Raw genomic sequence first — 27,215 nt, forward strand, 5'->3', positions numbered from 1 at the left:
TCATCTTTGGTATGACTCGGCCAGGGTTTGAACTCACAACCTACCTATCTCAGGGCGGACACTGAGTAGGTGTTTCGGGTCTTTGATCTCTATACACCCTCGCCTGGGCGACCCAACCGGGGCTGATCAGGCTCCGGCTTGTGTCCAAGCAGTGTACTACTCCATCCGTCTTCCCTCTTGATCTACAACCACCTTGAGGCTTTCTCAGCAACCTCGCTGATGTTTCTGGTGGCTCTTCTCTCCGGCAACCCTCTGATTCCAAGAAGTCTGAATGCTCGATGCACAGATTGCCCTAAAAAAACCCTGCAGCCCACTTCTAGAGGCTCACAGAGGGCCCTCCAGCCGCCTCTCTCTGTAGCTCAAGGTATTTGGCCTTCTTTCGCTCATGGGCCTCCTCCATCCGGTCTTCCCAGGGGACTGTAAGTTCCAGCAGCACAACATGCTTCGTTGAGTCAGAAGTTAAGACTTCTGACTCAACGATGTCCTTGCTATGCGCTCTGGAAACTTCAGCTGTCTGCCGAGATCCACCTGAAGCTGCCAGTCACGGACTGTGGCTCCCAGTCCGGTTGGGGCCTTACGTCCTGCCTGTGGTTTGTCCCCTGCCTTGACGGAGGAGATGTTATGCCTGACTGGGAGATGGTGTTTGCTCTGCTGGATTCCAGTGCCAATGGTGTCTGCTACTGCCTTCAGCACCTGGTCGTGGCGCCATGTGTACCTCCCCTCTCCCAGGGCCTTAGGGTAGCAGCTCAGGATGTACTCCAGGGAACCCCGTGCCTAAAAATGCTTGTTTGTAGTAATAAATATTGGAACATTTTAGCATTATGCTTGTTCAATTACAGTAAGTGTTTATCCAAAACATTCCTGCCACTTAATTTTACACACTTTAACATTTTTAAATTCCTTTTTTTTTTTTTGACATATACCACAGTAATATGGTACCATGGCCTTAATACCGTGATAATATTATGTGAGATTTTGATATCATTAATAATTGTACAATTCATTAAAGCAAATTCAGGTGTCAAGATGTCAGCAGTAAAACAAGGACTGGAGTTAAAACTATGTCCACACCAACACAAATATTTTATTTGTTATTAGAGTTTAGAATTTTTGTACACACGCAAACATAAGTTTTGTCCTAAAAACTGAGCTTTCGGGAACACTCCAGCCCGGGAGAAGATTTTCAAAAACTTCAGCTTCAGCGTTTGTGTACTGACGGAAAAACGGAGCTCACATGATAAGAAATGTGCCACGCATTTATTTAGTCCATATTTAAAGGAGCCATATGTAGGAATCTGGCCAGAAATTCTGTAGTCCCCTCCCCCTCTCCCTGACTGAGGTTGCCAGATACGCAGCCAAATTCAGCTCGATATAACCAACACATTTTACACAGAAATTAGGCTATTTTCAGGAAGAAGTACGTCATGCCTGCGTACAATATCACAACAAATGGTTCTTGTCAGTACTATCAGAAAACAAAGGATAAAGACGGGAAAAGAAGTAGAGCATGCTTAGCAGCCTAATGTCCTCCCAAAACTAAAGAGGATACATTTTACCAAGGTATGCCTATAGGCTACTGTTTCAAACGTTTCAAATTGCCATATAACTTGGTACATGTAGTCCACAATATGCATGTGTTTTGGCTGTCTCCATATGTTTCACATTGCCATGACAGCCGTGCTAATGTTGGAACCCATTTCCTCAGTGTATCAGCATATTGAGAACGAAATAGGCACTGACACTAACCATGTTCACATAGATTTGTCGAAAAGATATTTTGCCCAGTCAGTTGGATGACACATGGACATAGAGGCTAACAGGCATATATTTCCCCTGTTAGCCTATAAGTCGATGTATCGTTGACCGGGCTAGCATTCTAATCATTCCTTGCACAAACATACTAGCTTTGTTAGACAAGATCATAGACTGTATTGAACAATATAGTTTACATACCAAATGTATATTTCCATTTATTACAAGTAATAACAAAATGTAAATGCCTCACTTACCTATCAAGGAGGAACTTTGCAAGTTTGGCGTCTTCAATCGTCTCCGTCTTTCAAAGGCATCCCCGATACAAATAAATGATAAATAAATGATAAATGGGTTGTACTTGTATAGCGCTTTTCTACCTTCAAGGTACTCAAAACGCTTTGACACTACTTCCACATTTACCCATTCACACACACATTCACACACTGATGGAGGGAGCTGCCATGCAAGGCGCTAACCAGCACCCATCAGGAGCAAGGGTGAAGTGTCTTGCTCAGGACACAACGGACATGACGAGGTTGGTTCTAGGTGGGGATTGAACCAGGGACCCTCGGGTTGCACACGGCCACTCTTCCACTGCGCCACGCCGTCCCTTCGTTTTGTTCCTGGCTTTGTCATGAGTGAGTTGAGAATCGTAAAGACGACTTTTAGATTTACCAAAGTCTGACATGTTTAGTAACTTTACCAGTGGCAGTAGCTCGATAAAGATGGCGGTGCGTAACTGGCAACCTGGATGTAACAACCTCACAGACTTTCTAATTGGTCAAACAGTGGAGGGCGGGGCATCGAAATGAAAACAATAACTGGGGCTGTAAAAGTAATTTTGAAATGAGCATATCCCGGCTGAACTACTGTTATCAGTTATAGAGGTATTCAAAAAGAACATGATTTATGCCTTTTGACATACTGTATCAGGGCCATTTAATGATGACTTGACATGAAAATCTTACATATGGCTCCTTTAAAGGTAAACTTAACTATCTTTCGGAATTTTGTCCATCATCCACAATCCTTATGTGAGACAAGAACACTCATGTCTTTCCCTTTTCTGTGCGCTATAGATAGTAAGAAAAAACATCTAGCATGAGGCGGCTAACAAAATAGGTAGTTGGAATTTGATCTAGTTTAATTATAAAGCTCTCTAAAAACATTTAAAAAAAAACCTCCAACAAAGTTTTATATACAGTACATGGTGTAACAATGTAGTAACAAGCATATTCATGTAATATTTAATATTTACAGTACTTTGCTCATTTTAAACATTACCGCTACATATTTCCTGGGCGAATTGATTTCACAGAGCACATAGCAACAAACGCTACTTCAGTCAACAACAACCTAATCATGGCAGACGTCATGACGACTACTTTGGGACAAATGACCCGGCCATCGTGAAACACCAAGCCATTTTTGTCGGTATCATGTAGCACTATTGCTAAACATTTTATTGACAAAGTGGGAACTTAACTAAACAGTGAATACAAATGTCAGCTATCCCTGGGCTGCCGACTGATGGGATGGTTGTAGCTTTCAACACAAGACTTGTGCTCACGGTTGAGATGCTTTATTCAGAATAATACTCAGATTGAAAATTCTGAGAACATATTTGCATCTTGCCTAGTCTTCCTAGCAATGACGTCGGGTCTAACTTGAAAACAAGTATCCACTACTTCAAATTTTTTCATTGGTGTGTGTAATTTCAAAGTTGACCAACTTCCCGGTTTATTGACACAACCTTCTACTTTACAGGCGTGAGGCAGGATTTATAACCGGGCATTAACTCAGAGGTGATTCAGCGGTAGAAGCAACTCTCGTAGCTAGCTTACTTCTCACTAGTAGCCTGAGGCACTGTGAACAAGGCGCTGTGTCACTACGCCAGAAAAGTAGTTCCTCTGTGTTTGCTCCTATAATAACTATAACTATAGCTTGGTTAATATGCAGGTCACAGCATGTAAACAAAGCATTGTTGGCGTTGGATGTTTTGGAGAGTGCTTTATAGGTGAAATAGATAAATCCCCATTAGCTGCACGAGGCGACTATTTAGAAGGCACATGTCACACATAAGGATTGCAGATGATGGACACAATTCCTTTAAAAAAGTGCCTTTTTAACCATTGCCTTCACATTTGATACAGACAGGGCACAGAGAGCCTGCAGCAGCAGCAGTCATCCCGGGAATTAGGACAGTTCACTCGGACGCCTTCCAACCCGCTGGCAGCTTTGGAGCGAACAGTGAGACGAGCCTGTCGAATGGTGATCGATCAGCTCCTGCTGGACCTCAAGCCTTTCCTCACTGGCCTAGTGACGCGACCCTGGATGGTCCATGGCGATCCCGCTCCCAAACTCTGCCGCATCTTGGAGCGTCATCTGGAGCTGTACAGCCGTGTCCAAGCGCCCTGCAGACAGGTTACATGCTTACTCCAGTCATACCTCTACAGTCACTGCTATGAGATGATACACCATTGTCTCTTAGAAGCTGTTAGGGCTTAACTAAGGAAGGCCATTCTAACTTACTGCCACTTCCATTGCTTTATCAATCACATACGGTAATGTACACAGATGTATTTAAAAGTTCATAGGCTTACTAAGGCTGACTAAGAAAGAGAACTAAAGGACACTGGAAGTTTTGCAGTACAGTACAGGTGGAATCGCCTGGCATCCAGATCTGAGTAGGCAGGAAGTAGAGGGCAGACAAAGCTCTGGAAGTGCCTAATTCACGGCTAAGGCAGAAGGCCAAGGTGGGGTCCATAGCCACAGGACGTGCAGGAGTTGGTTACATCTCAGGAAACAGGTTGGATAAGGCCAAGGGCAAAGAACAACAACATCTTGTTCAAGTGGAAGACTAAGTTAGCAGAATGTTAGAAATGGGGCATAGAAGTAAAAGATCACCTTGGCCCAGATCTGGAAAGAAGACTACCATCGCATCAGGTTTTTAGTCCAGACAACCTACCAAGTCCAACCAACCCCCACTTCTGGAGAAAAACAGAGACGTCCTGTTGGCAGGCGCTATAGCTGGCACCCGACCAGGTGCTTGTGACAGTTGCCACCAAAGATAGCATCAACACCACCTATGGCTAGCATCAGGTTCCACAGAGCTGAAGAGAAGGCCAACAGTGAACTGCAGGAGTTGTCTGATGTCACTTCTGCCACTCACTGGCAACTGAAAGTGGATCTTGGCAAACAGCTGAAGTTCTCAGCCAGGGTAACATCTTCATTGCTCCAACCAGACACGGTCATAATATATGATTCTACAAAGCAGTTGATTGTCTGGAGCTCACAGTAAGCCCTCGGTAGAGCGTATAAATGAGACTAATGAGAGGAAATGTGCGAATAATTGGCAGCTGGTGGATGACAGCAGTAGGTAAGACTGGAAAACTTACTGTGAAATTTTCATAATTGGCTGCTGAAGATTTGCAGGACGACATGCTGCAAATTATCGAGTTGCTGGGCCTCACCGTGGAAGGAGAAGAAAGGCCATCAGGGCTGCAATTGAAGCCACAGAGAGGCAAGGAAAACATCACCGATGTTATGTGCACATTCACAAGATGTTTCTTTCACCACTTGTACAGTGGTAATAGTATAAAATCAGAGAAAAACTTGTTTACCCCACTTTAGGTACAGTCTAAACAAAAATATACGCACAATTATATAGTACAAACCCCATTTCCATATGAGTTGGGAAATTGTGTTAGATGTAAATAAAAACGGAATACAATGATTTGCAAATCCTTTTCAACCCATATTCAATTGAATGCACTACAAAGACAAGATATTTGATGTTCAAACTCATAAACTTTATTTTATTTTTGCAAATAATAATTAACTTAGAATTTCATGGCTGCAACACGTGCCAAAGTAGTTGGGAAAGGGCATGTTCACCACTGTTACATGGTCTTTCTTTTGAAGAACACTCAGTAAACGTTTGGGAACTGAGGAGACACATTTTTTAAGCTTCTCAGGTGGAATTCTTTCCCATTCTTGCTTGATGTACAGCTTAAGTTGTTCAACAGTCTGGAGGTCTCTGTTGTGGTATTTTAGGCTTCATAATGAGCCACACATTTTCAATGGGAGACAGGTCTGGACTACAGGCAGGCCAGTCTAGTACCTGCACTCTTTTACTATGAAGCCACGTTGATGTAACACGTGGCTTGGCATTGTCTTGCTGAAATAAGCAGGGGCGTCCATGGTAACATTGCTTGGATGGCAACATATGTAGCTCCAAAACCTGTATGTACCTTTCAGCATTAATGGCGCCTTCACAGATGTGTAAGTTACCCATGTCTTGGGCACTAATACATCCCCATACCATCACAGATGCTGGCTTTTCAACTTTGCGCCTATAACGATCCGGATGGTTCTTTTCCTCTTTGGTCTGGAGGACACGACGTCCACAGTTTCCAAAAACAATTTGAAATGTGGACACGTCAGACCACAGAACACTTTTCCACTTTGTATCAGTCCATCTTAGATGAGCTCAGGCCCAGCGAAGCCGACGGCGTTTCTGGGTGTTGTCGATAAACGGTTTTCGCCTTGCATAGGAGAGTTTTAACTTGCACTTACAGATGTAGCGACCAACTGTAGTTACTGACAGTGGGTTTCTGAAGTGTTCCTGAGCCCATGTGGTGATATCCCTTACACACTGATGTCGCTTGTTGATGCAGTACAGCCTGAGGGATCGAAGGTCACGGGGTTAGCTGCTTACGTGCAGTGATTTCTCCAGATTCTCTGAACCCTTTGATGATATTACGGACCGTAAATGGTGAAATCCCTAAATTCCTTGCAATAGCTGGTTGAGAAAGGTTTTTCTTAAACTGTTCAACAATTTGCTCACGCATTTGTTGACAAAGTGGTGACCCTCGCCCCATCCTTGTTTGTGAATGACTGAGCATTTCATGGATTCTACTTTTATACCCAATCATGGCACCCACCTGTTCCTAATTTGCCTGTTCACCTGTGGGATGGGATGTTCCAAATAAGTGTTTGATGAGCATTCCTCAACTTTATCAGTAGTTATTGCCACCTTTCCCAACTTCTTTGTCACGTGTTGCTGGCATCAAATTCTAAAATTAATGATTATTTGCAAAAAAAAAAAATGTTTATCAGTTTGAACATCAAATATGTTGTCTTTGTAGCATATTCACCTGAGTATGGGTTGAAAAGGATTTGCAAATCATTGTATTCCGTTTATTTTTACATCTAACACAATTTCCCAACTCATTTGGAAACGGGGTTTGTATGTTATGTAAATAATGCTAGCTAAAACTCTCACCATTTAAGAGCTTGCACTGGACAGAAAACTGACAGTTGTGACTTTTGGCTTGATGCCTGGCCCTCCTGTCTCTCAATCAGGGACACGGGTTCGAACAACGCAGGGAATAGACCAAGTGGGTAACATGTACACATATATATATATATATTATATATATATATATATATATATATATATATATATATATATATATATATATATATATATGTGTGCGCTGGGGATGTATTAAAGTAGTTGACTATTCGACAAACCTCTTAGTCAAATCATCAGACATTAAACCTCCCTTGTGTTCAGGGTTTGTGTTGCGAGGACTCTCCGAGATTGAAGATGAACCATCAGGGCAGGAGCGCCCTTCCATCAGTTTGCTCGCCAGGAAGCCTCCCTCACTACGGCAACAATAATGATCCGTATGCAGGTTCACCTACGGAAACCTTGTTATGATATTCCATTCTAGTAGTCTTCTTGGCACTACTCCAGAACCGAAGCCAATCCTTGCGGTGCCAGTCCGAGGACCGAGGTTGCCAACAGCTTCATAAAAGTCTGCTACAGGCTAAGCCAATGGATACCGGCCTGAGTGATCGCTCACCTGTCAAACTCATTGCCGCTCGACCTCTCTGGAATCTGTTCGTATGCCTTGCCTGCTGTCTCTCTGCGATAGCGTGGCGGCAGCTAGCATGCATGGATTATCTGCTTTGCTTCTGGTAATCAGACTCACAATTGAGACTTTTTACGACGTCACATTTTTTTTTAAACAAAAGTAACAATTGGGGAAGTTCAGAGATCATTTTTGTCTGATGGGGAATGAGGTACATGCTAACTTAGTAGTATTATGTGTCATTTAACAACTCTGCTCTCTTGTTGTTATAATAATGTTTTGTTCTCAAAACATTAGTAGTGTATTGAAGTTGTTGAACATAAACATTATGTGTCCAGTTTTATAATAGTAATACATAACTTTATGATAGTGGCACGTACACTTTATGATAGTGAGACAACTGGAGTCTAACAGGTAGCTAGTAATACAGTAACTCAAAGGATTAAATAAGACCTGCTTCAACTCTTACTATTTTTATAAGTTCAAATAGCATAAAGACAATAACCACACCGTTTTATTGGAGATCTGCTCAATAAATAAAGCACAAAATAAATGTTTCCAATATTAAAACTAGGACTTTCAAAATAATGCAATAATAACGCGTTAACTATAATTTTCAATAAAGGCACTTATTTTTTTAAACCCTCGGGGGCGTGCCGTAGCAGTGGAACTTGGCTGCAGTTCACTTGCTACCTTAGTCTACCTTATGGAAATATCAGGTTCAAAGCTATGGCAAGTTGTTCTCCCGACAAGAAAGGACTATTTTTTGCTGTAAGAAGAGGCGACATCCCTGCAGCAAACACCTGCTGCGCACATCGTTCTAGAGGTGGGTGGTGCTTCACTTCCGTGTTCAGATTACGGTTAAGGTGCAGTGATCACATAACATATAGATTGTTACTGTGACTGATTTAGTAAGTAAGATGACATAAAAGCTCAACATAAATGAAATACGGTCGGCAGGATGTAGAAAAGAGACTTTTTTTTTTATTGCAAACAGTTGATCCGACATCAAAACATGTCAAGACACTTTCTCAAACCAATCACACACTTTTGCAGTTTCAAAATAAAAGTGCTACGCTATACATCCGGGTTTAACGACGTTTAGGGTTTCTCCTTCATATTAGCCGCCACACCTAACAAAATAAAGTAATATAATGTATTGTAGCGTTCAGAAGTAAACAAACAAAGTCTGATGCTATTTTTAGCTTTTATGGCCAAATTTCTTCTAACAACGAACCCAATTCCAACAAGTATTTTCTCCGTGCAAACCCGTCTGTCTCTGTGCTGGTGCTTCACTCCTAGACACACAACACTTGTTTGTTCTCCACCGACACGGTGTGTTCACAGACCATGGGAAAAATGACCACCATAATACACACTGGCTATACATAGTTTATTATTTGCGCACTATTGACTAATGATGCACCGAAGATTTGGACGGAAAAAGACGTACTTTAATCACCGAAACAGTGCTCCCCAACCGATGTTGTGATGATGTAAGATACACGCACTGGGTTGTCTGGAGCGGAGGCAGCGTGTCCGCCATATTGAAAAAATATTAACAAGAATATTGTTTGTTTTATTAAAAAGTTAAAGTACCAACTGTACCAATGATAGTCACACACACACTGTGTGGCAAAACTTGAAGGCTCCACACAACTGTTGTTCTTTTTATAACGTAAAGTAGTTTTTACAACTGTTGTTCTTTTTATAACGTAAAGTAGTTTTTATTAATTATTTATTAAAACAGTATTGTTTGTTTTGATATACCGGGAGGTTATAGGACGCTGCTGGGTTTTTTTATTTTTTAATGTATGGATGCTACAATTTGAATTCTGTACAAAAGGATATTGAAGCACATTGAACTTAAATAATTGACATTTTTAAACACTTTTCACTAAAGTAGTAAATGTAAAAGTACATGGTTTCAGTTTTTTTTATCTTTATTGTGGTGTCAAATAAGTATCGAGAATCACAGAAATGTATAGGTACCATATCGACTACTGAAATTCTGGTATTGCGACAACCATAACTACTCCTTAAAACTGCTGTAGTTTGTATTACATTCTATTGTATTTTTTAAACAATGTATATTATGTAAAAGCTTGTTTTCTATTTAAAAGGCATATTTTCAAGTTAAAATTGTGATGTTTTTTTGGAGGGGGGGGCAAGCACTGATTTAATAGATTGTAAGTTATTTTAATGGTTGACGCTGTTTTGGAAAACACGTTTTTCAACTTATGAGCTGCGTTTCAGAACCAATTAAACTACTGTACTGTATCTGTACTATAATAAATGGTGTTGCTGAAATGTGTGATCGAGTCATATAAGAACACAGACATGTGTGTGTTTGCAGCGTCTCCAGGAGGAGGCCCAGTGGTTGATGGTGGTGGAATATGTCAAAGCACTGATGCAGAAGAGGCTGCTGTGTCGCAGTGCTGACGAGAGGAGAAAGTTTGCTCAGCAGATGGTGAAGGACGACCAGCAGTTCAGACAACTTTTCCATGGCCTGGTCAGTTTATTGGTCACCTTATGTCCATTTTTCCTCGTGATTCAGCACTTTCATCTTTTCGAAGTCATATTTGCAATGTTGTTATTCTGGGTTGTTGTCACACACAACCATACTTGCCAACCCTCCCGAATTTTCCGGGAGACTCCCGAAATTCAGCGCCTCTCCCGAAAACCTCCCGGGACAAATTTTCTCCCGAAAATCTCCCAAAATTTAGGCGGAGCTGGAGGCCACGTCCCCTCCAGGTTTATTGTTAGGCAGTTTCATTAACGTCCTCCCAGCACGGCAACAACACACAACAACAGCAGTCACGTTTTCGTCTACCGTAAAGCAGTTTGTCTGCCGTAAACAGCAATGTTGTGACACTTTTAAACAGGACAATACTGCCATCTACTGTACATGCATATGTGACATTAACATCTAGGGCTTTTAGAGAGTGCAGTGCACAACTGCGCACACAACAAGGAGACGAAGCAGAATGCATCATCAGAGAGGGTGTTCAGCATGGTTAGAAAAATAGTGACAGAGAATAGAACAAGGATGGACAATTCAACCCTTAACTCAACAATGAGTAGATGAGTGTTATGTGTGTGTATATGTGTAAATAAATGAACACTGAAATTCAAGTATTTCTTTTTTATATATATATATATATATATATATATATATATATATAGCTAGAATTCGCTGAAAGTCAAGTAGTCAAGTATTTCTTATATATATATATATATATATATATATATGTATGTATGTGTATATATATATATATATATATATGTATGTATGTATGTATGTATGTATGTATGTATGTGTATATATATATATATATATATATATGAAATACTTGACTTGGGGTATTCTAGCTGTAAATATACTCCTCCCCTCTTAACCACGCCACCCGCCCCAACCACGCCCTCCGCCACCCCCACCCCCCACCTCCCGAAATCGGAGGTCTCAAGGTTGGCAAGTATGCACACAACAGCATAATTGTTGTACTCCCTCCTGTCTATTGTGCTAAGCCTTCTGGGTAATGTAGTATAGAAACATTTACTTCCTAGTTTACATGTATCTATATATTTATTTAACATTTATTTATCCAGAGTAGCAAAAAGGCAGCATTTTTATGTTAGAGATGTTTAAATAAATAAAAATATCTAAAACAAATACAAAAATTAAAATTAAAAATGAATAAATACATCAAAATACTTTTTATTTTATTTTATTATTATGAAGTGTGTGAATGTGAGTGTGAATGTTGTTTGTCTATCTGTGTTGGCCCTGCAAATGGATGGATGGATGGATGAAGTATTATAAATTGATTATTTAAAAATGATAACATGAAAATATGTTAAAAGTAAAAACTAAAACTACACAAAAAAACCCTTTCTTTTTATGTTATTATCATTAATGTATTATTCTAAAATAATAATAAAAATAATAACAGTAAAGGATTTGGATTTATATAGCACTTTTTGACTCAAAACTGTGTTACACTGAGAACACATCATTCTTACATGGTGGTAAGCTACAGTTGTAGCTACAGTTGCCTTGGGTTGGACAAAAAAAAGAAAAAAAACATCTGAATACATTTTTTTTTCTTTTTTTAAATACTTTATGTTTGTTGTTGAAATAATAATAACAATAATAGTGAACGTGTCGACAGCTTTTGCTCCTGTACTGAACACTTTTTCTTGAAACTCCATGCCATGGTGATTTGTAATGTATATGTGATAGTGCTAACAATATCATAGCAAAGTTTTTTTACTCCTCTTTTTTTCTTGGAGGAACAATTTTAGGTGTGGACTGTTTTTGTAATTACAACTAAAATCTGGACAATTGTGACTGTCATCTGTGATTTGTGATCATTTGTGCTTCACATTCATGTCCGAGTTAAGCCATCTGACTTTTGGTCTTATATCCTTGAAGGAAAGTGATGGGTTAGCACCTGCAGTCAACCCGATGGCTGTACTCCCAGTCTTGGCTGACATCATCCGACTCAAAGACCCCAGCATGCTCCCTCTAGTGGTGTCCGGACTTGCAAGCACATATCCTGACATCAGGTTAGCAAAACTTGTTTCCAATCAGCCATGACTGAATAACTGTGGCTATTAATATACTGTATGTATGTATCAATGTATTTACAAAATCCAAAACCAGTGAAAATGGCACATTGTGTAATTCGTAAATATAAACAGAATACAATGATTTGCAAATCCTTTTCAACTTATATTCAATTGAATAGACTGCAAAGACAAGATATTTAATGTTCAAACTGAAAAACTTCATTTTTTTTTGCAAATAATCATTAACCTAGAATTTATTGGCAACAACACATTGCAAAAAAGTTGGCACAGGGGCATTTTTACCACTATGTTACATGGCCTTTCCTTTTAACAACACTCAGTAAATGTTTGGGAACTGAGGAGACCAATTTTTGAAGCTTTTCAGGTGGAATTATTTCCCAATCTTGCTTGATGTACAGCTTAAGTTGTTCAACAGTCCGGGGTCTCCGTTGTGGTATTTTAGGCATCATATTGCGCCACACATTTTCAATGACTGTGAAGCCACGCTGTTGTAACATGTGGCTTGGCATTGTCTTGCTGAAATAAGCAGGAGCGTCCATGATAACGTTGCTTGGATGGCAACATATGTTGCTCCAAAACCTGTATGTACCTTTCAGCATTAATGGTGCCTTCACAGATGTGTAAGTTACCCATACCTTGGGTAACTCACAGATGCTGGCTTTTGAACTTTGCGTCTATAATAATCCGGATTGTTCTTTTCTTCTTTGGTCCAGAGGACATGATGTCCCCAGTTTCCAAAAACAATTTGAAATGTGGACTCGTCAGACCACAGAACACTTTTCCACTTTGCATCAGTCCATCTTAGATGAGCTCTGGCCCAGCAAAGCCGGTTGCATTTATGGGTATTGTTGACCAATGGCTTTCGCTTTGCATAGTAGAGTTTTAACGTGCACTTACAGATGTAGCGACTAACTGTACTTACTGACAGTGGTTTTCTGAAGTGTTCCTGAGCCCATGTGGTGATATCCTTTACACACTGATGTTGCTTGTTGATGCAGTAATGTCTGAGGGATCAAAGGTCACCAGCATGCTGCTTACGTGCAGTGATTTCTCCAGATTCTCTGAACCTTTTCAGAATCAGAATCAGCTTTATTGTCATTACGCAAGGTAACGAGATTGAGGCCATTCCATACAGTGCGATGTGTGCATGCTAGAAAAACAATGTGCAAATATATAAAAATATAAAAAATGTAGAAGTGCAATGAATATGGTGTGAAATGAATATATACATGAAAAAAAAACAAAAAAAACCAGGGTGGTTGGTGGAATGGGTTATTGCACCGAAGAGAAGGCAGTTATGAGGGACAATGGGGCAGTCCGTTCAAGATGGTTATGGCCCTGGGGAAGAAGCTGTTCTTTAGCCTGTTTGTTTTGGTTTTAATGCACCTGTAGCGCTTCCCAGAGGGCAGCAGGTGGAACAGGTCAGAGCCAGGGTGGGTGCTGTCCTTGATGATGGCACTGGCTCTGTTGAGGCAGCGGGAGGTGTAGATGTCCGTCAGAGAGGGGAGAGGGCGGCCGATGATCTTCTGAGCCGTCTTGACCACTCTTTGCAGCCTCTCCCTGTCTGCTGCAGTGCAGCTGCCGTACCATACCGTAATACAGTAGGTCAGCAGGCTCTCAATGGACGAGCGGTAGAAGGTCAGCAGCAGGTCAGGCTTCAGGTTGTACTTCCCGAGGACTCTAAGGAAGTGTAGCCGCTGCTGAGCCTTCTTGATGATTGATGTGGTGTTGACTGTCCAGGAGAAGTCATTAGAGATGTGGACTCCAAGGTACCTGAAGGTGTGGACCCTCTCTACACGCTCGCCGTTGATGTAGAGGGGGGCAGGGTCGGTGCTGCTCCTCCTGAAGTCGACGATGATCTCTCTGGTCTTGCTGGTGTTGAGAGCGAGGTTGTTCTCCGAAGACCAGGCCGTCAGCTTCAGGACCTCCTCTCTGTAGGCAGCCTCGTCACCCCTGGAGATGAGCCCGACCACTGTGGTATCGTCGGCGAACTTGACGGTAAGGTTGTCACTGTGGGCCGGACTGCAGTCATGGGTGTAAAGGCAGTAGAGGAGGGGGCTCAGCACACAGCCCTGTGGGGAGCCGATGCTCAGCGTGCGGGAGGATGAGAGGTGCGGGCCAAGTCTCACATTCTGGGGTCGGTCCGTTAGGAAGTCCCTTATCCAGGCGTTTGTGAGAGGGGGGAGGCCAAGAGTGTCCAGTTTATTGCAGAGTGTGTCCGGGATTATTGTATTGAAGGCAGAGCTATAGTCCACAGAGAGCATCCGGACGTAGCTCTGCTGCTGCTCCAGGTGGTTCAGAGCAGAGTGGAGAGCAACAGCGATGGTGTCCTCTGTGAACCTGTTAGCCCGGTATGCGAACTGGTGGGGGTCGAAGTCTGGAGGGATATGGTCCTTGATGTGCTGGAGAACAAGTCGCTCGAAGCACTTCATGATTACCTGAGTGAGGGCCACTGGTCGGTAATCATTCAGGCTGGTGATGGGAGACTTCTTCGGCACCGGGATTATTGTAGATGACTTCAGGCAGGATGGGATGACTGCCTGAGCCAGGGAGAGGTTGAAGATCCTGGTGAGGGGGGGAGCGAGCTGGTGGGCGCACGTCCTGAGCACCTTTCCAGGTACTCCGTCTGGTCCGGTAGCCTTCCTGGGGTTCACAGCCAGGAGCACTCGTCTTGACACTGTGCTCCTGTACAGTGAGTGGAGTGGCGCCGGAGCCCGGTGGGGGCGGGGGCAGGGCTGGAGCAGATGAGTGTCGCTGGGGGGTTTCGAAACGGGCAAAGAAACAGTTAAGCTCCTCTGCCAGTGTCGCACTCTGATTTTGATAATATTACAGACCGTAGATGGTGAAATCCCTAAATTCCTTGCAATAGCTCGTTGAGAAATATTGTTCTTAAACTGTTGGACAATTTCCTCACAAATTTGTTCACAAAGTGGTGACCCTCGTCCCATCCTTGTTTGTGAATGACTGAGCATTTCATGGAAGCTGCTTTTGTACCCAATCATGGCACCCACCTGTTCCCAATCAGCCTGTTCACCTGTGGGATGTTCCAAATAAGTGTTTGATGAGCATTCCTCAACGTTCTCAGTCTTTTTTGCCACTTGTGCCAGCTTTTTTGAAACCACAAAGCCACAGAGCAGGTTCTTTGCAGTTTATTCAATTGAATAGAGGTTGAAAAGGATTGGCAGATAATTGTATTCAGTATTTTATTTACGATTTACACAAGGTGCCAACTTCATTGGTTTTGGAGTTTTTATATTATATATGTGTACATATAAATATTTGTGTGTGTGTGTGTGTGTGTGTGTGCGTGTGCGTGCGTGCGTGCGCGTGTGTGTGTGTATACTGTATATATAAGCATACATATTTACAAAGTTTGTAAATATGTACCGTATGCTTATATATACATATATATATATATATATATATGTATTACAAACAGTATATGTAAATCTATATAAACATTTATATACAGTACATATCTGTGCAAATATGTATATATTTACCTATACATATAATATATATATATATATATATATATATAGTGCTTTAGTGAGTCATTCATGCTATTGATTGATCAATATTTACACAAGGAATATATTTTATACTGTACAACCCATTTATGTCGACGCCCCTCAGACTGGTTGCTTTTCGTTGACATAAATGGTGGTGACATAACCAAGACCAACCAACTAGTTTGTGAAAAGCAAAGTTTTCAACTTGGAGGTTCCTGATACAAGTTTTTCACTTAGGATACGTTTCTAATATTGGCACCTTGACTTTTGGCCGATACGGATAATGATCAATACAATAACAGCAAGAATCATACATTTTGTACTTGTATCATTTGTTAATGTGGAATGTTAGAAAATGTTTGATCAAGTGGAATTGGTCAGAGAGCAATGATATGGTAGGTAGGAAAAACACTAAACTATTTAATATTTACCATCTGGAATGGACTTATGCTGTCTTTAAATTGAAGTGAAGAAGTATTTTGTTTTATAGCAACACCGAGTGGCCATGAAGTTAAGCTCATGGCGCAGTAAGTTGAATGAAGCGGACACGTTTGCTACTGGATACTTTCTAATCTGCTTCTAGCTTTGAGACTTTGTATGTTTATGTAGTATGCAACTATAATTATTTGATACTTGTATATGTTGTTTAATAAAGGACACTTATTACATACGTCTAGTTTGAGTCTTATTGTGTGCTTAGCTGTTGTGTAGCTGCTAGCTTCTAGTAGCCAAGCATGTTTACCTTTTGTATTGACTAAACTAAAATACAAGAAAAGACCAACATTGTGTGCTGTTTTGGAGGATATTTAGATGTTAACTGGCTGTCCAGCTTTACACAAGTAAACACTGCAGGACTGTTTGTATTAGAGATCATATCACACATTTTACATGCAAGCACATATCATCCTATACTTGTTTTGTTGTTTTTTTATGATATCGCATCGATATCTCATATAAATATCAAATCGGGACACCCCTCTTTCCAACCAACCGCAGTTTGTCTTTTTCTCTTCACTCGATGCATTACTGTTTTACACCTCATGGGAGCTACTATCTAATACTGTACATCATTTGGAAAAACCGCAGCACATTTATATTTTTAAATATGAAAAACTAAAAAAAGTCATGAATGAGCTTTTTTACCAGCGTAAACAATAACTTTTATCTTTCCTATAATATACCCCCATTATTTATTATTTACTTTTTACTTTTTCAATTCGATCTCAATTCTGTACACGTCTGCTGGAATTTTTATTTTCCTGAGGGAACTCTCCTGAAGGAATCAATAAAGTACTATCTATCTATCTATCTAATGCGGGGGTCAGCAACCCGCAGCTCTCGAGCCGCATGCAGCTCTTTAGTGCTGCCCTAGTGGCTCCCTGGAGCATTTTTAAAAAAGGATTGAAAATGGAAAAAGATGGGGGAAAAAATATTTTTTTTGTTTTAGTATGTTTTTTATTTGAGGACAAACATGACATAAACCTTCCCAATTGTCAGAAAGCCCATTGCTTAATATGTTTGTGTGTATGCTTCACTGATGAGAGTATTTGGTAAACATCGTTTTGTCCTACTAATTTCGGCGGTTCTTGAACTCACCATAGTGTGGACTGTGACGCAACAGTTTGTTTACATGTAAAATCTTCCACTCCTTCTTTGTTTCATTTTGTCCACCAAACGTTTTATGTAGAGATGTCCGATAATATCGATATCGGCCAATAAATGCGTTTAAATGTAATATCGGAAATTATTGGTATCGTTTTTTTTTATTATCGGTACCGTTTTTTTGTGTGTGTTTTTTTTTGTTTTTTTTATTAAATCAACATAAAAAACACAACATACACTTACAATTAGTGCACCAACCCAAAAAAACTCATTCCCCTCTTTACACTCATTCACACTCATTCAGACAAAGGGTTGTTTCTTTCTGTTATTAATATTCTGGTTCCCACATTATATATCAGTATATATCAATACAGTCGCAAGGGATACAGTCCGTAAGCACACATGATTGTGCGTGCTGCTGATCCACTAATAGTACTAACTTTAAACAGTTAATTTTACTAATTTTCATTAATTACTGTTTTTATATTGTTTTACTTTCTTTTTTATTCAAGAAAATGTTTTTAATTTATTTATCTTATTTTATTTTATTGTATACCTTAGTACCGTATCTTCACCATACATGGTTGTCCAAATTAGGCATAATAATGTGTTAATTCCACGACTGTATATATCGGTTGATATCGGTATCGGTTGATATCGGTATCGGTAATTAAAGAGTTGGACAATATCGGAATATCAGATATCGGCAAAAAGCCATTATCGAACATCTCTAGTTTTATGCTGTGTGTGAATGCACAAAGGTGCGCTTTGTTGATGTTATTGACTTGTGTGGTGGTCTAATCAGGCATATTTGGTCAGTGCATGCTAATCAATGCTAACAAACTATAGGCTAGCTGTATGTACATATTGCATCATTATGCCTCATTTGTAGGTATATTTGAGCTCATTTAGTTTCCTTTACTTATGCCCTCTTTGTATATAAGTTATATTTGCATGTTCCATGACACATTATCTGTATGTAATATTGGCTGCATTTATGATAGTTGTTTGTGTGCCATGTTGTTCCAGACCACAGCAAACATTACCTAGCTTGCCAAAGATTGTAATAAATCCATTAGAAGAAGACATCCTGCCGTTTCCTTTAACTTGGACGCACACATACGTTTGGCCATTAAAGGGCCAGTAATTTCCAGGAGTTATCTCACCTTCTGAGTAGCCTCTGATTTACTAATGTTTTCTAATGTTGTAAAAATGTGCAGAATAAATATTATATTTTAACATTTCTGTCAACAAAGATTTGCTTCAGCCTGCGACACATAGACATTTTGATAGTAGGCTAATATAACTAAAAATACAGACACTTTCTGTAGACACTTACTGTACATCATGTGTTCTCTTCATTATAACACTTATATAAGACTTTTAAAGTCATTTTGATAGTAGGCTATTAAAACTAAAAAATACATTTACGTCATGTGTTGCCTTCATTATAACACTTATATACGGCTTTTCATTTGCGGCTCTAGACAGTTTTTTTTGTATTTTTGGTCCAATATGGCTCTTTCAAAGTTTTGGATTGCCGACCCCTGCTCTAATTGTGAATACAGTATTTGACAAACAATTTCCAAAAAAAGCAGAATATAATTGATTAATTTTGTTCTCTGCAACATTGCAGTGAAGAGCAAGTGTCTGTGCTGCTGGACATACGAGGGGACATCTCCAGGGACATCAGAGGCTCAGTGCTGGACCTGCTCGAGCAGAGCGCCAACCCTCTGCCAGTCGGATACCGGCCTATCTTCATAGACATCCTGGTGCCTCCTTCAAGCATGGCCTTCTGCTTGCCCTCCACCAAGTGTGCATGAAATCAGATCCTCTTAAATGTGTTTTAAAAACATTGCATTAATGACCTTTCACTTCATTTCTAAATCTATTCTATTTTAGTCCATCTTAGAAACAAAATATTTATTAGTCTTTCCCACAAGACTACAAAGTATTTGTGGGGGTCTAAAGTGATTGTGTCCTTTGCATATTTGCTATGACACATGTGCATGCCATTTAAAAAAACGAAAAAAAACAGACTATCTATTGCTTGGAAGTTTACTTCTGACTTATTTTTAGATTATTGTTTTCGTATGATATTTTATAATTTTATATGACAGAGCTGCTTGTATGTTTTGACAACAATGACATGAAAGCGTTAAAACATACTGGTGTAGTGAGTTTATATTATAACTTTAGTTATTAGAGTTCCGGTCGGACGGTTTTTCACGGGGCACTTTTCCTGTGTTGTTTCCGGATGAGGAGATGCTGCTCTGTTATTGATTGAAGTAAAGTCTGAATGTCACTAAAACAGTTGGCTCCATCTTTTGACACTTCTTCCACTCCCGTCCTTGCACGCTACACCGCTACAACAAAGATGACGGGGAGAAGACGCTGTCGAAGGTGAGCCACGTAAATAAGACCGCCCACAAAACGACGCATACTGAAGCGACTGTCAGAAAGCGGCTTAAAGATGATCTGTAAAACATAATCCATACAACATTTTGACCAAAGAACCACCATTAGATGTTATGTAGACCACAAGGAAGTGTTTTCCATTTAGAAAAAAAAAATATATTTATATGACAAAAACATGCACCTGGGGATAGGTTGATTGGCAACACTAAATTGGCCCTATTGTGTGAATGTGAGTGTGAATGTTGTGTGTCTATCTGTGTTGGCCCTGTGATGAGGTGGCGACTTGTCCAGGGTGTACCCCGCCTTCCACCCGAATGCAACTGAGATAGGCTCCAGCACCCCCCGCGACCCCAAAAGTGACAAGCGGTAGAAAATGGATGGATGGATGACTCCTTTATTGCGCCCTATAATCCGGTGCACCTTTTATATGAAAAAATATAAAAAATAGACCATTCATCGGCAGTGCGCTTTATAATCCGGTGCGCCCTATGGTCCGGAAAATACGGTAATCTGTAATACCTTTTCTCAATAGCAATCCAAACAGAAAACACACTGACACTTTCTGACATTTTTCTTTCACTCTCTAATTCTGTGCGCAAGGCTGTGGATCGCATCACCAGCGCATTCATGCATTTGGAATGACTGAAACGCAAGAAAATGCACAATGAAAGATGTTTTTAATGTAGGCGATATACTATAGTAATATATTTCCTAAATTTAAAAAAAACAAATGACACAAAAAAAAACAGCAGACACCAAAACGCATCAATAGTTTTAATCAGCCCCTAAAGCAGGCCTGGGCAATTATTTTGACTCGAGGGGCCAAATTTAGAGAAAAAAATGTGTCTGTGGGCCAGTATATCTATTTTAAGGAACACTATTACAAAACCTCACAATAATGTCTGATTGAAAGCTAAAAACGGTATGACAGACCGCCTTAAAAAAGGAATGGAATTTTAAATGTTTTTACTTAATGAGACACCCAGAATGTACAAACCCTGTTTCTATATGAGTTGGGAAATTGTGTTATATGTAAATATAAACGGAATACAATGATTTGCAAATCATTTTCAACCCATATTCAGTTGAATATGCTACAAAGACAACATATTTGATGTTCAAACTGATAAACTTCTTTTTTTTTTTGCAAATAATCATTAACTTTAGAATTTGATGCCAGCAACACGTGACAAAGAAGTTGGGAAAGGTGGCAATACATACTGATAAAGTTGAGGAATGCTCATCAAACACTTATTTGGAACATCCCACAGGTGAACAGGCAAATTGGGAACAGGTGGGTGCCATGATTGGGTATAAAAGTAGATTCCATGAAATACTCAGTCATTCACAAACAAGGATGGGGCGAGGGTCACCACTTTGTCAACAAACGCATGAGCAAATTGTTGAACAGTTTAAGAAAAACCTTTCTCAACCAGCTATTGCAAGGAATTTAGGGATTTCACCATCTACGGTCCGTAATATCATCAAAGGGTTCAGAGAATCTGGAGAAATCTCTGCACGTAAGCAGCTAAGCCGTGATCTTCGATCCCTCAGGCTGTACTGCATCAACAAGCGACATCAGTGTGTAAAGGATATCACCACATGGGCTCAGGAACACTTCAGAAACCCACTGTCAGTAACTACAGTTGGTTGTTACATCTGTAAGTGCAAGTTAAAACTCTCCTATGCAAGGCGAAAACCGTTTATCAACAACACCCAGAAACGCCGTCGGCTTCGCTGGGCCTGAGCTCATCTAAGATGGACCGATACAAAGTGGAAAAGTGTTCTGTGGTCTGACGAGTCCACATTTCAAATTGTTTTTGGAAACTGTGGACGTCGTGTCCTCTGGACCAAAGAGGAAAAGAACCATCCGGATTGTTATAGGCGTAAAGTTGAAAAGCCAGCATCTGTGATGGTATGGGGGTGTATTAGTGCCCAAGACATGGGTAACTTACACATCTGTGAAAGCGCCATTAATGCTGAAAGGTACATACAGGTTTTGGAGCAGCATATGTTGCCATCCAAGCAACGTTACCATGGACGCCCCTGCTTATTTCAGCAAGACAATGCCAAGCCATCAACGTGGCTTCATAGTAAAAGAGTGTGCGTACTAGACTGGCCTGCCTGTAGTCCAGACCTGTCTCCCATTGAAAATGTGTGGTGCATTATGAAGCCTAAAATACCACAACGGAGACCCCCGGACTGTTGAACAACTTAAGCTGTACATCAAGCAAGAATGGGAAAGAATTCCACCTGAGAAGCTTAAAAAATGTGTCTCCTTGGTTCCCAAACGTTTACTGAGTGTTGTTAAAAGGAAAGGCCATGTAACACAGTGGTGAACATGCCCTTTCTCAACTACTTTGGCACGTGTTGCAGCCATGAAATTCTAAGTGAATTATTATTTGCAAAAAAAAAATAAAGTTTATGAGTTTGAACATCAAATATCTTGTCTTTGTAGTGCATTCAATTGAATATGGGTTGAAAAGGATTTGCAAATCATTGTATTCCGTTTATATTTACATCTAACATAATTTCCCAACTCATATGGAAACGGGGTTTGTACATGAAAATAAAGAATGTGGGATTTACAATATTAATTATGAACGATAGAACACTGAATATTGACAACATATGAACGTCACATCCCCTCTCGATCGACATATTTTACAATCTAGCGAAACGCAACAAAAATGCAACTAACACAGCGAAATATGAACGCAAAGGTTAAAAAAACTTTACACCTACAATCTGATACATCACTAAGCTTTAGAACTTTGTCGTAAAAATCTCCTTCCACATCTGTCCCTGACACCCGCATTTCAGGCTGGCCGCTCTGGAAAAACACTCTGTGGAAACGCTCCCCACCCACACTGCTTGATGCCTCATCTGAGCTGATGTGACTTAGATTACCATAGTAACTAGTATATCATGCAAAAGCGCAGATTCCAACCATTAAAATACTTTGTATAGTTCAACACTTACGGTCATTTGAAAACATCTCTGCACATCATAATTTCAGCTACAGTTTCCATTTAAAAGACCTAAATAAATTTTTTGGGAATGTCCGGCGGGCACTCTGGCCTTAATTTGCCCAGGTCTGCCCTGAAGTCATCCAGCAGCTATAAAATGATGTGGCTGACCGTCCAAAATGTTGACACACAGGACTGAGTATTCTCGTCTGTCCATCGTCTAGCTGTACAGCGCGAGCACTGATCCTACAGCCGTGTGTGGAATTGCACGGCCTTCTGACAAGTGCTAAATAAAACCCAAAATAGTGCGGGCTAAATAATTATATTTGCAGTTTCTCCTCCTTGTATTGCAGGCGTTTTTATGATCAACATATATTTTGCATATTAATGAAAACAGAGAGGCTAAATGGATTGCACGCCTTATTCCACTCACTTAAAGGGGAACTGCACTTTTTGGGGGGAATTTTGCCTATAGTAAGAACACGTTCTTTTTTTTTTTAAAGATGATAAACGCTTGGAAGATGCAGCTAATGGGAGTCACCGTTGTAGCCTTCAAAGCCCTCCATCAACGTGTTATATACACACTGCAAGTCTATATATATGTAATAACAGACACGTTCATAACAATATGTTATATATTCAATATTTGCCGTATTTTGATCATTTTAATCATTTCCAGGACTGATTTATTCCGCGCATTGATTTCTCTTTCCTTAGCAGGGCACGTCTGACTTCTGGCAACGTGTGTGTTCCTACCTCCGGAATCCAACACAAGTGTGCTTTCTAATCAGGCGGTATAGCTCGGTTTGTCGAGTGGACGTGCCAGCAACTTTAGGGTTCCAGGTTCGATCCCCACTTCCGCCATCCTAGTCACTGCCGTTGTGTCCTTGGGCAAGACACTTTACCCACCTGCTCCCAGTGCCACCCATACTGGTTTAAATGTAACTTAGATATTGGGTTTCACTATGTAAAGCGCTCTGAGTCACTAGAGAAAAGGCGCTATATAAATATAATTCACTTCACTTCACTTTACTTGGTCACAGACAACGAAAACGACTATTTTTGGACAAATGAGGATTTACAACCTTATATTTTTTTTAAGCTAATTAAACTGCTACTTATAGAAGCGAGCACGAAGGAAGAGGGAGACTTTGGAGCATACGGAAGTCGGTGTTCTGTCAAATTTAGCTGCTTCCTCGTAAAAAGCAACCAGTTACGTAACTCGATAGTGGGGTCTATTGAATAAAAAAACGCAACTTTAGGGTTTGGAACGTAAATTTGGATATCAAATAACGCTCCCACTGTAGAATTGCAATTATTACCTTCTTAAAATGTTTTTGCCAGGTTTACTTTGTGCGTTAGTTGGCAACATAAATAAGTTTCTAAACCAGGGGTGTCAAACACAAATACAGAGTGGGACAAAATTTAAAACTGAACAAAGCCGCGGGCCAAGGTTGAACAAATTAACCTTTTAATAGGGAGCTAAACAAGTTTTGCATTGAATATTGAACAAGCAAGGCTTGTATAACTTTATAGTGACATGCAAAATTGAGTTTCAAATAGTTGTTAAAAACCCTTAAAAGTGCAGATTCGGTGCTATATAAGGCTTTAAAAGCGGACTGAAAAACATCAAGAATAGCGTGCATATCAAGATAAGATTGTAATTTTAGAAGCACAGCTCTCTCTAAAATCTTTGAAATAAAAGGAAGCTTCGAAATGTGTCTAAAATTTAATAAAATAGACCGATTTAAGTTTGGCTTCTTTAGCACAGGTTCCACAACAGCTTGCTTAAAATAATTTGGGACAGTCCATTTGGAGATAACCGCTCAATAGCTCAATAACGAAACATCTTTGAGGCACAAATAGTACTTCTTTATAACCATAGTAACGGAGACAATGAGTTACAAGCTCATTTTCACCGATACAGTCTGTGATCCGGGTAGGAAACCTGACGATATGCTTTTCCAATAGCTGAGGCTCCGACGACTACTTAGGGACCGGCGAAAAAGAGTAACTCCTGACAGGAAAATACATAATAAAAATAATAAAAATCCAAATTATCATACATTTTCAAGTCTTAAATGTGTTTTGTGCTGACGTTGAAGCTAGCTTATCTCAAGCTAGCTTCAACATCATGGCTATCTTTTACGGCTAATACCATAGCACGCCTATGTGTTACTACGCAAGGCAAAAAGTTCCTCGGTGTTCGCTCTTACAATAACAATGTTGCTACAGCTTGGTTATTATACAGGTTACAGAACGTAAATGAAGCATTGTTGACAGTTTTTAAATTGATTTAGAGGTCGAATGGATCGCTCCCATTAGCTGCATTGCTAGCCACCAAGAAAGAGCCGATTTCTATGTTAGAATGAGAAAAAAAACACTTTTGTCTTCTTGTCTCTCATAATGATTGTAAACGATAGACAAAATTCCCCCAAAAAGTGCAGCAATTATATATAAAGTTTCATCATCAATAGCTAAATTTCGTTAAAGATGAAGAAAAACATGCATACTCGTAAACAGCGTGTGAAACGGCAAAAACAAACATGGCAGTAGACGCAAAGTTAAATCTTGAAATGCAACCTCACCCAAACAAAAACGTTGCCTTGATACCAATTTTCTTCACCCAGACACACATAGAAGTTGTGTTTTTCAAGTTTTCATCTGTTTTGTTGTGTTGATGTCTGGAGCACAAGATAGTGGCCTAGTGGTTAGAATGTCCGCCCTGAGATCGGTAGGTTGTGAGTTCAAACCCCGGCCGAGTCATACCAAAGACTATAGAAATGGGACCCATTACCTCCCTGCTTGGCACTCAGCATCAAGGGTTGGAATTGGAGGTTAAATCACCAAAAATTATTCCCCGGCGCGGCCACCGCTGCTGCCCACTGCTCCCCTCACCTCCCATGGTGATGGGATGGGTCAAATGCAGAGAATAATTTCGCCACACATAGTGTGTGTGTGACAATCATTGGTACTTTAACTTTTTTAACTTAACTTAAACATGTCTGGGAAAGCGACCGACGCATAATCCTTGATATCACTCGACAAATCTGTTTTGGATCAAGTCTAAGGATCTATTCCAATGCATAGTTTGATTTTTTACTCGTATCGGCTTTTTGCAGGAAGATCTAGGCCCCTTGTGTACTCAGATAGTTTGCTGCACAACAGCCAGCTTGGCTTGGTTGACCACCACTGTTTTTCACTTCGAGGAGAAGTCACGTCACGGAATACAAGCAATAGGAGCACATGACCCGTTCAAAATGGCAGCCGAATTTCCTGTGCGCTCGCACTCAATGCGTCGCCGAATCATATATAATGTCTATGGTTGTAGGAGTGAATGGTTGTTGAGAGTTTATGCGGGAAAGGGAGCGACACAGACATTAAGTTTGTTGGAGTGCCTATGTGTCAAAGTCAAGGCCTGCGGGTCGGATCTGGCCCGCGAATGAATTATTTATGGCCTCCGGGAAAACATTTGATTAGTATTAGAACCGGCCCGCAGGCCACAGCCGCCTGCTGCTGTTTTGCACGCACCAATACTCCATCAGTGTTGGCGCTAGGAATTTTCAAAATGGGGTCCCAGGGACCCCTTCAAGTCATACAAATGGGGTTGCGACGATCTGTCACTTCATTTCTGTTTGTGCTTCCTTGTTTTGTGTTTACTTCCTATCAGTGCATCAATGCTTATTTTGGTTCTATTTCCTGCTTGTCCCGCTGAGCGCTGTTTTCCCCTCACCTGCTGTTGATTAGCAGCCGGTCCCCACCTTGTGCTAATCAGCAGGCTTCCATTTATGCCAGCCTCACCTGCTTCTCAACGCTCAAGGATTGATTTATGTTTGGACCTTACATGCATGACTGTTTTCTGTTCTTTTTGAGTGAATTAAAATACTCTTACCTGCTCATCATTCGCCTGGTTCCTGCATCTTGGGGTCACAAATACTGCAGCCATGCGAGTTCGCGACAGGGGTCCCACAGTAAATTTTTGGGGTCCAACTTTTCTGTAGGCGTTCTGAAAACAAATGATAAATGTATGTTATATCTCACATTCTATATTGTGTTTTGGAAAAAGGTTGTCATAAATGTTAATTCATTAAAAAAAATTAGACAAAAGAAAACACATTTTTATGTCTTTAGTTATAAACATTCATTCTTTTTTTTATTTCCTTCATGGATCTAAACTTTACCGCTGCCGGTATTTTTTTTTCCATATTTTTATTGTAATATTTTCAGAATGTGTTTGTTCTATTTTTGGCCAAAGTAAGACAAAGAAAACAATCTGAAGTTGTCTTTATTTTTTAGTTTTAATGCCATAATTTTAATAGTCCGACAGATTTTCCTCCATGCGGCCCCTGAGCTAAAATGAGTTTGATTCCCCTGTTGTAGTGGAAAGTTAAGTGTGTAAATAAACAAGAGACAAACTGTGAGAATCCATTCTTTGGAATGTTACAATATGTAACAATATATACTATGTAACAATATCAACAAAT

General features: G+C 40.2%; 1 protein-coding gene and 1 long non-coding RNA gene across 2 annotated transcripts in view; one reads left to right on the forward strand and one right to left on the reverse strand.

The window, feature by feature from the left end:
* The window catches only part of exoc3l1 (exocyst complex component 3-like 1), a 117,840-nt gene extending 98,196 nt beyond the window's left edge, over positions 1–19,644 (forward strand). Inside the window, exons 13-16 of the mRNA XM_061927938.1 lie at positions 3,909–4,179; positions 9,994–10,149; positions 12,073–12,206; positions 18,981–19,644. Coding sequence (XP_061783922.1) covers positions 3,909–4,179; positions 9,994–10,149; positions 12,073–12,206; positions 18,981–19,167 — 748 coding nt within the window. The 3' untranslated portion in view covers positions 19,168–19,644. The remainder of the gene's footprint in view (positions 1–3,908; positions 4,180–9,993; positions 10,150–12,072; positions 12,207–18,980) is intronic.
* On the reverse strand, positions 1,142–26,737 carry LOC133575302 (uncharacterized). The gene is made up of 3 exons (XR_009811479.1): positions 26,624–26,737; positions 5,154–5,256; positions 1,142–4,169 (listed from the first exon to the last, which is right to left on the reverse strand). It is a non-coding gene; the product is annotated as an uncharacterized lncRNA (long non-coding RNA).
* Between the last annotated feature and the right edge of the window lie 478 nt (positions 26,738–27,215).

This window comes from Nerophis lumbriciformis, linkage group LG35 (assembly GCF_033978685.3).
Source record: "Nerophis lumbriciformis linkage group LG35, RoL_Nlum_v2.1, whole genome shotgun sequence".
Classification (NCBI taxonomy): Eukaryota; Metazoa; Chordata; class Actinopteri; order Syngnathiformes; family Syngnathidae; genus Nerophis; species Nerophis lumbriciformis.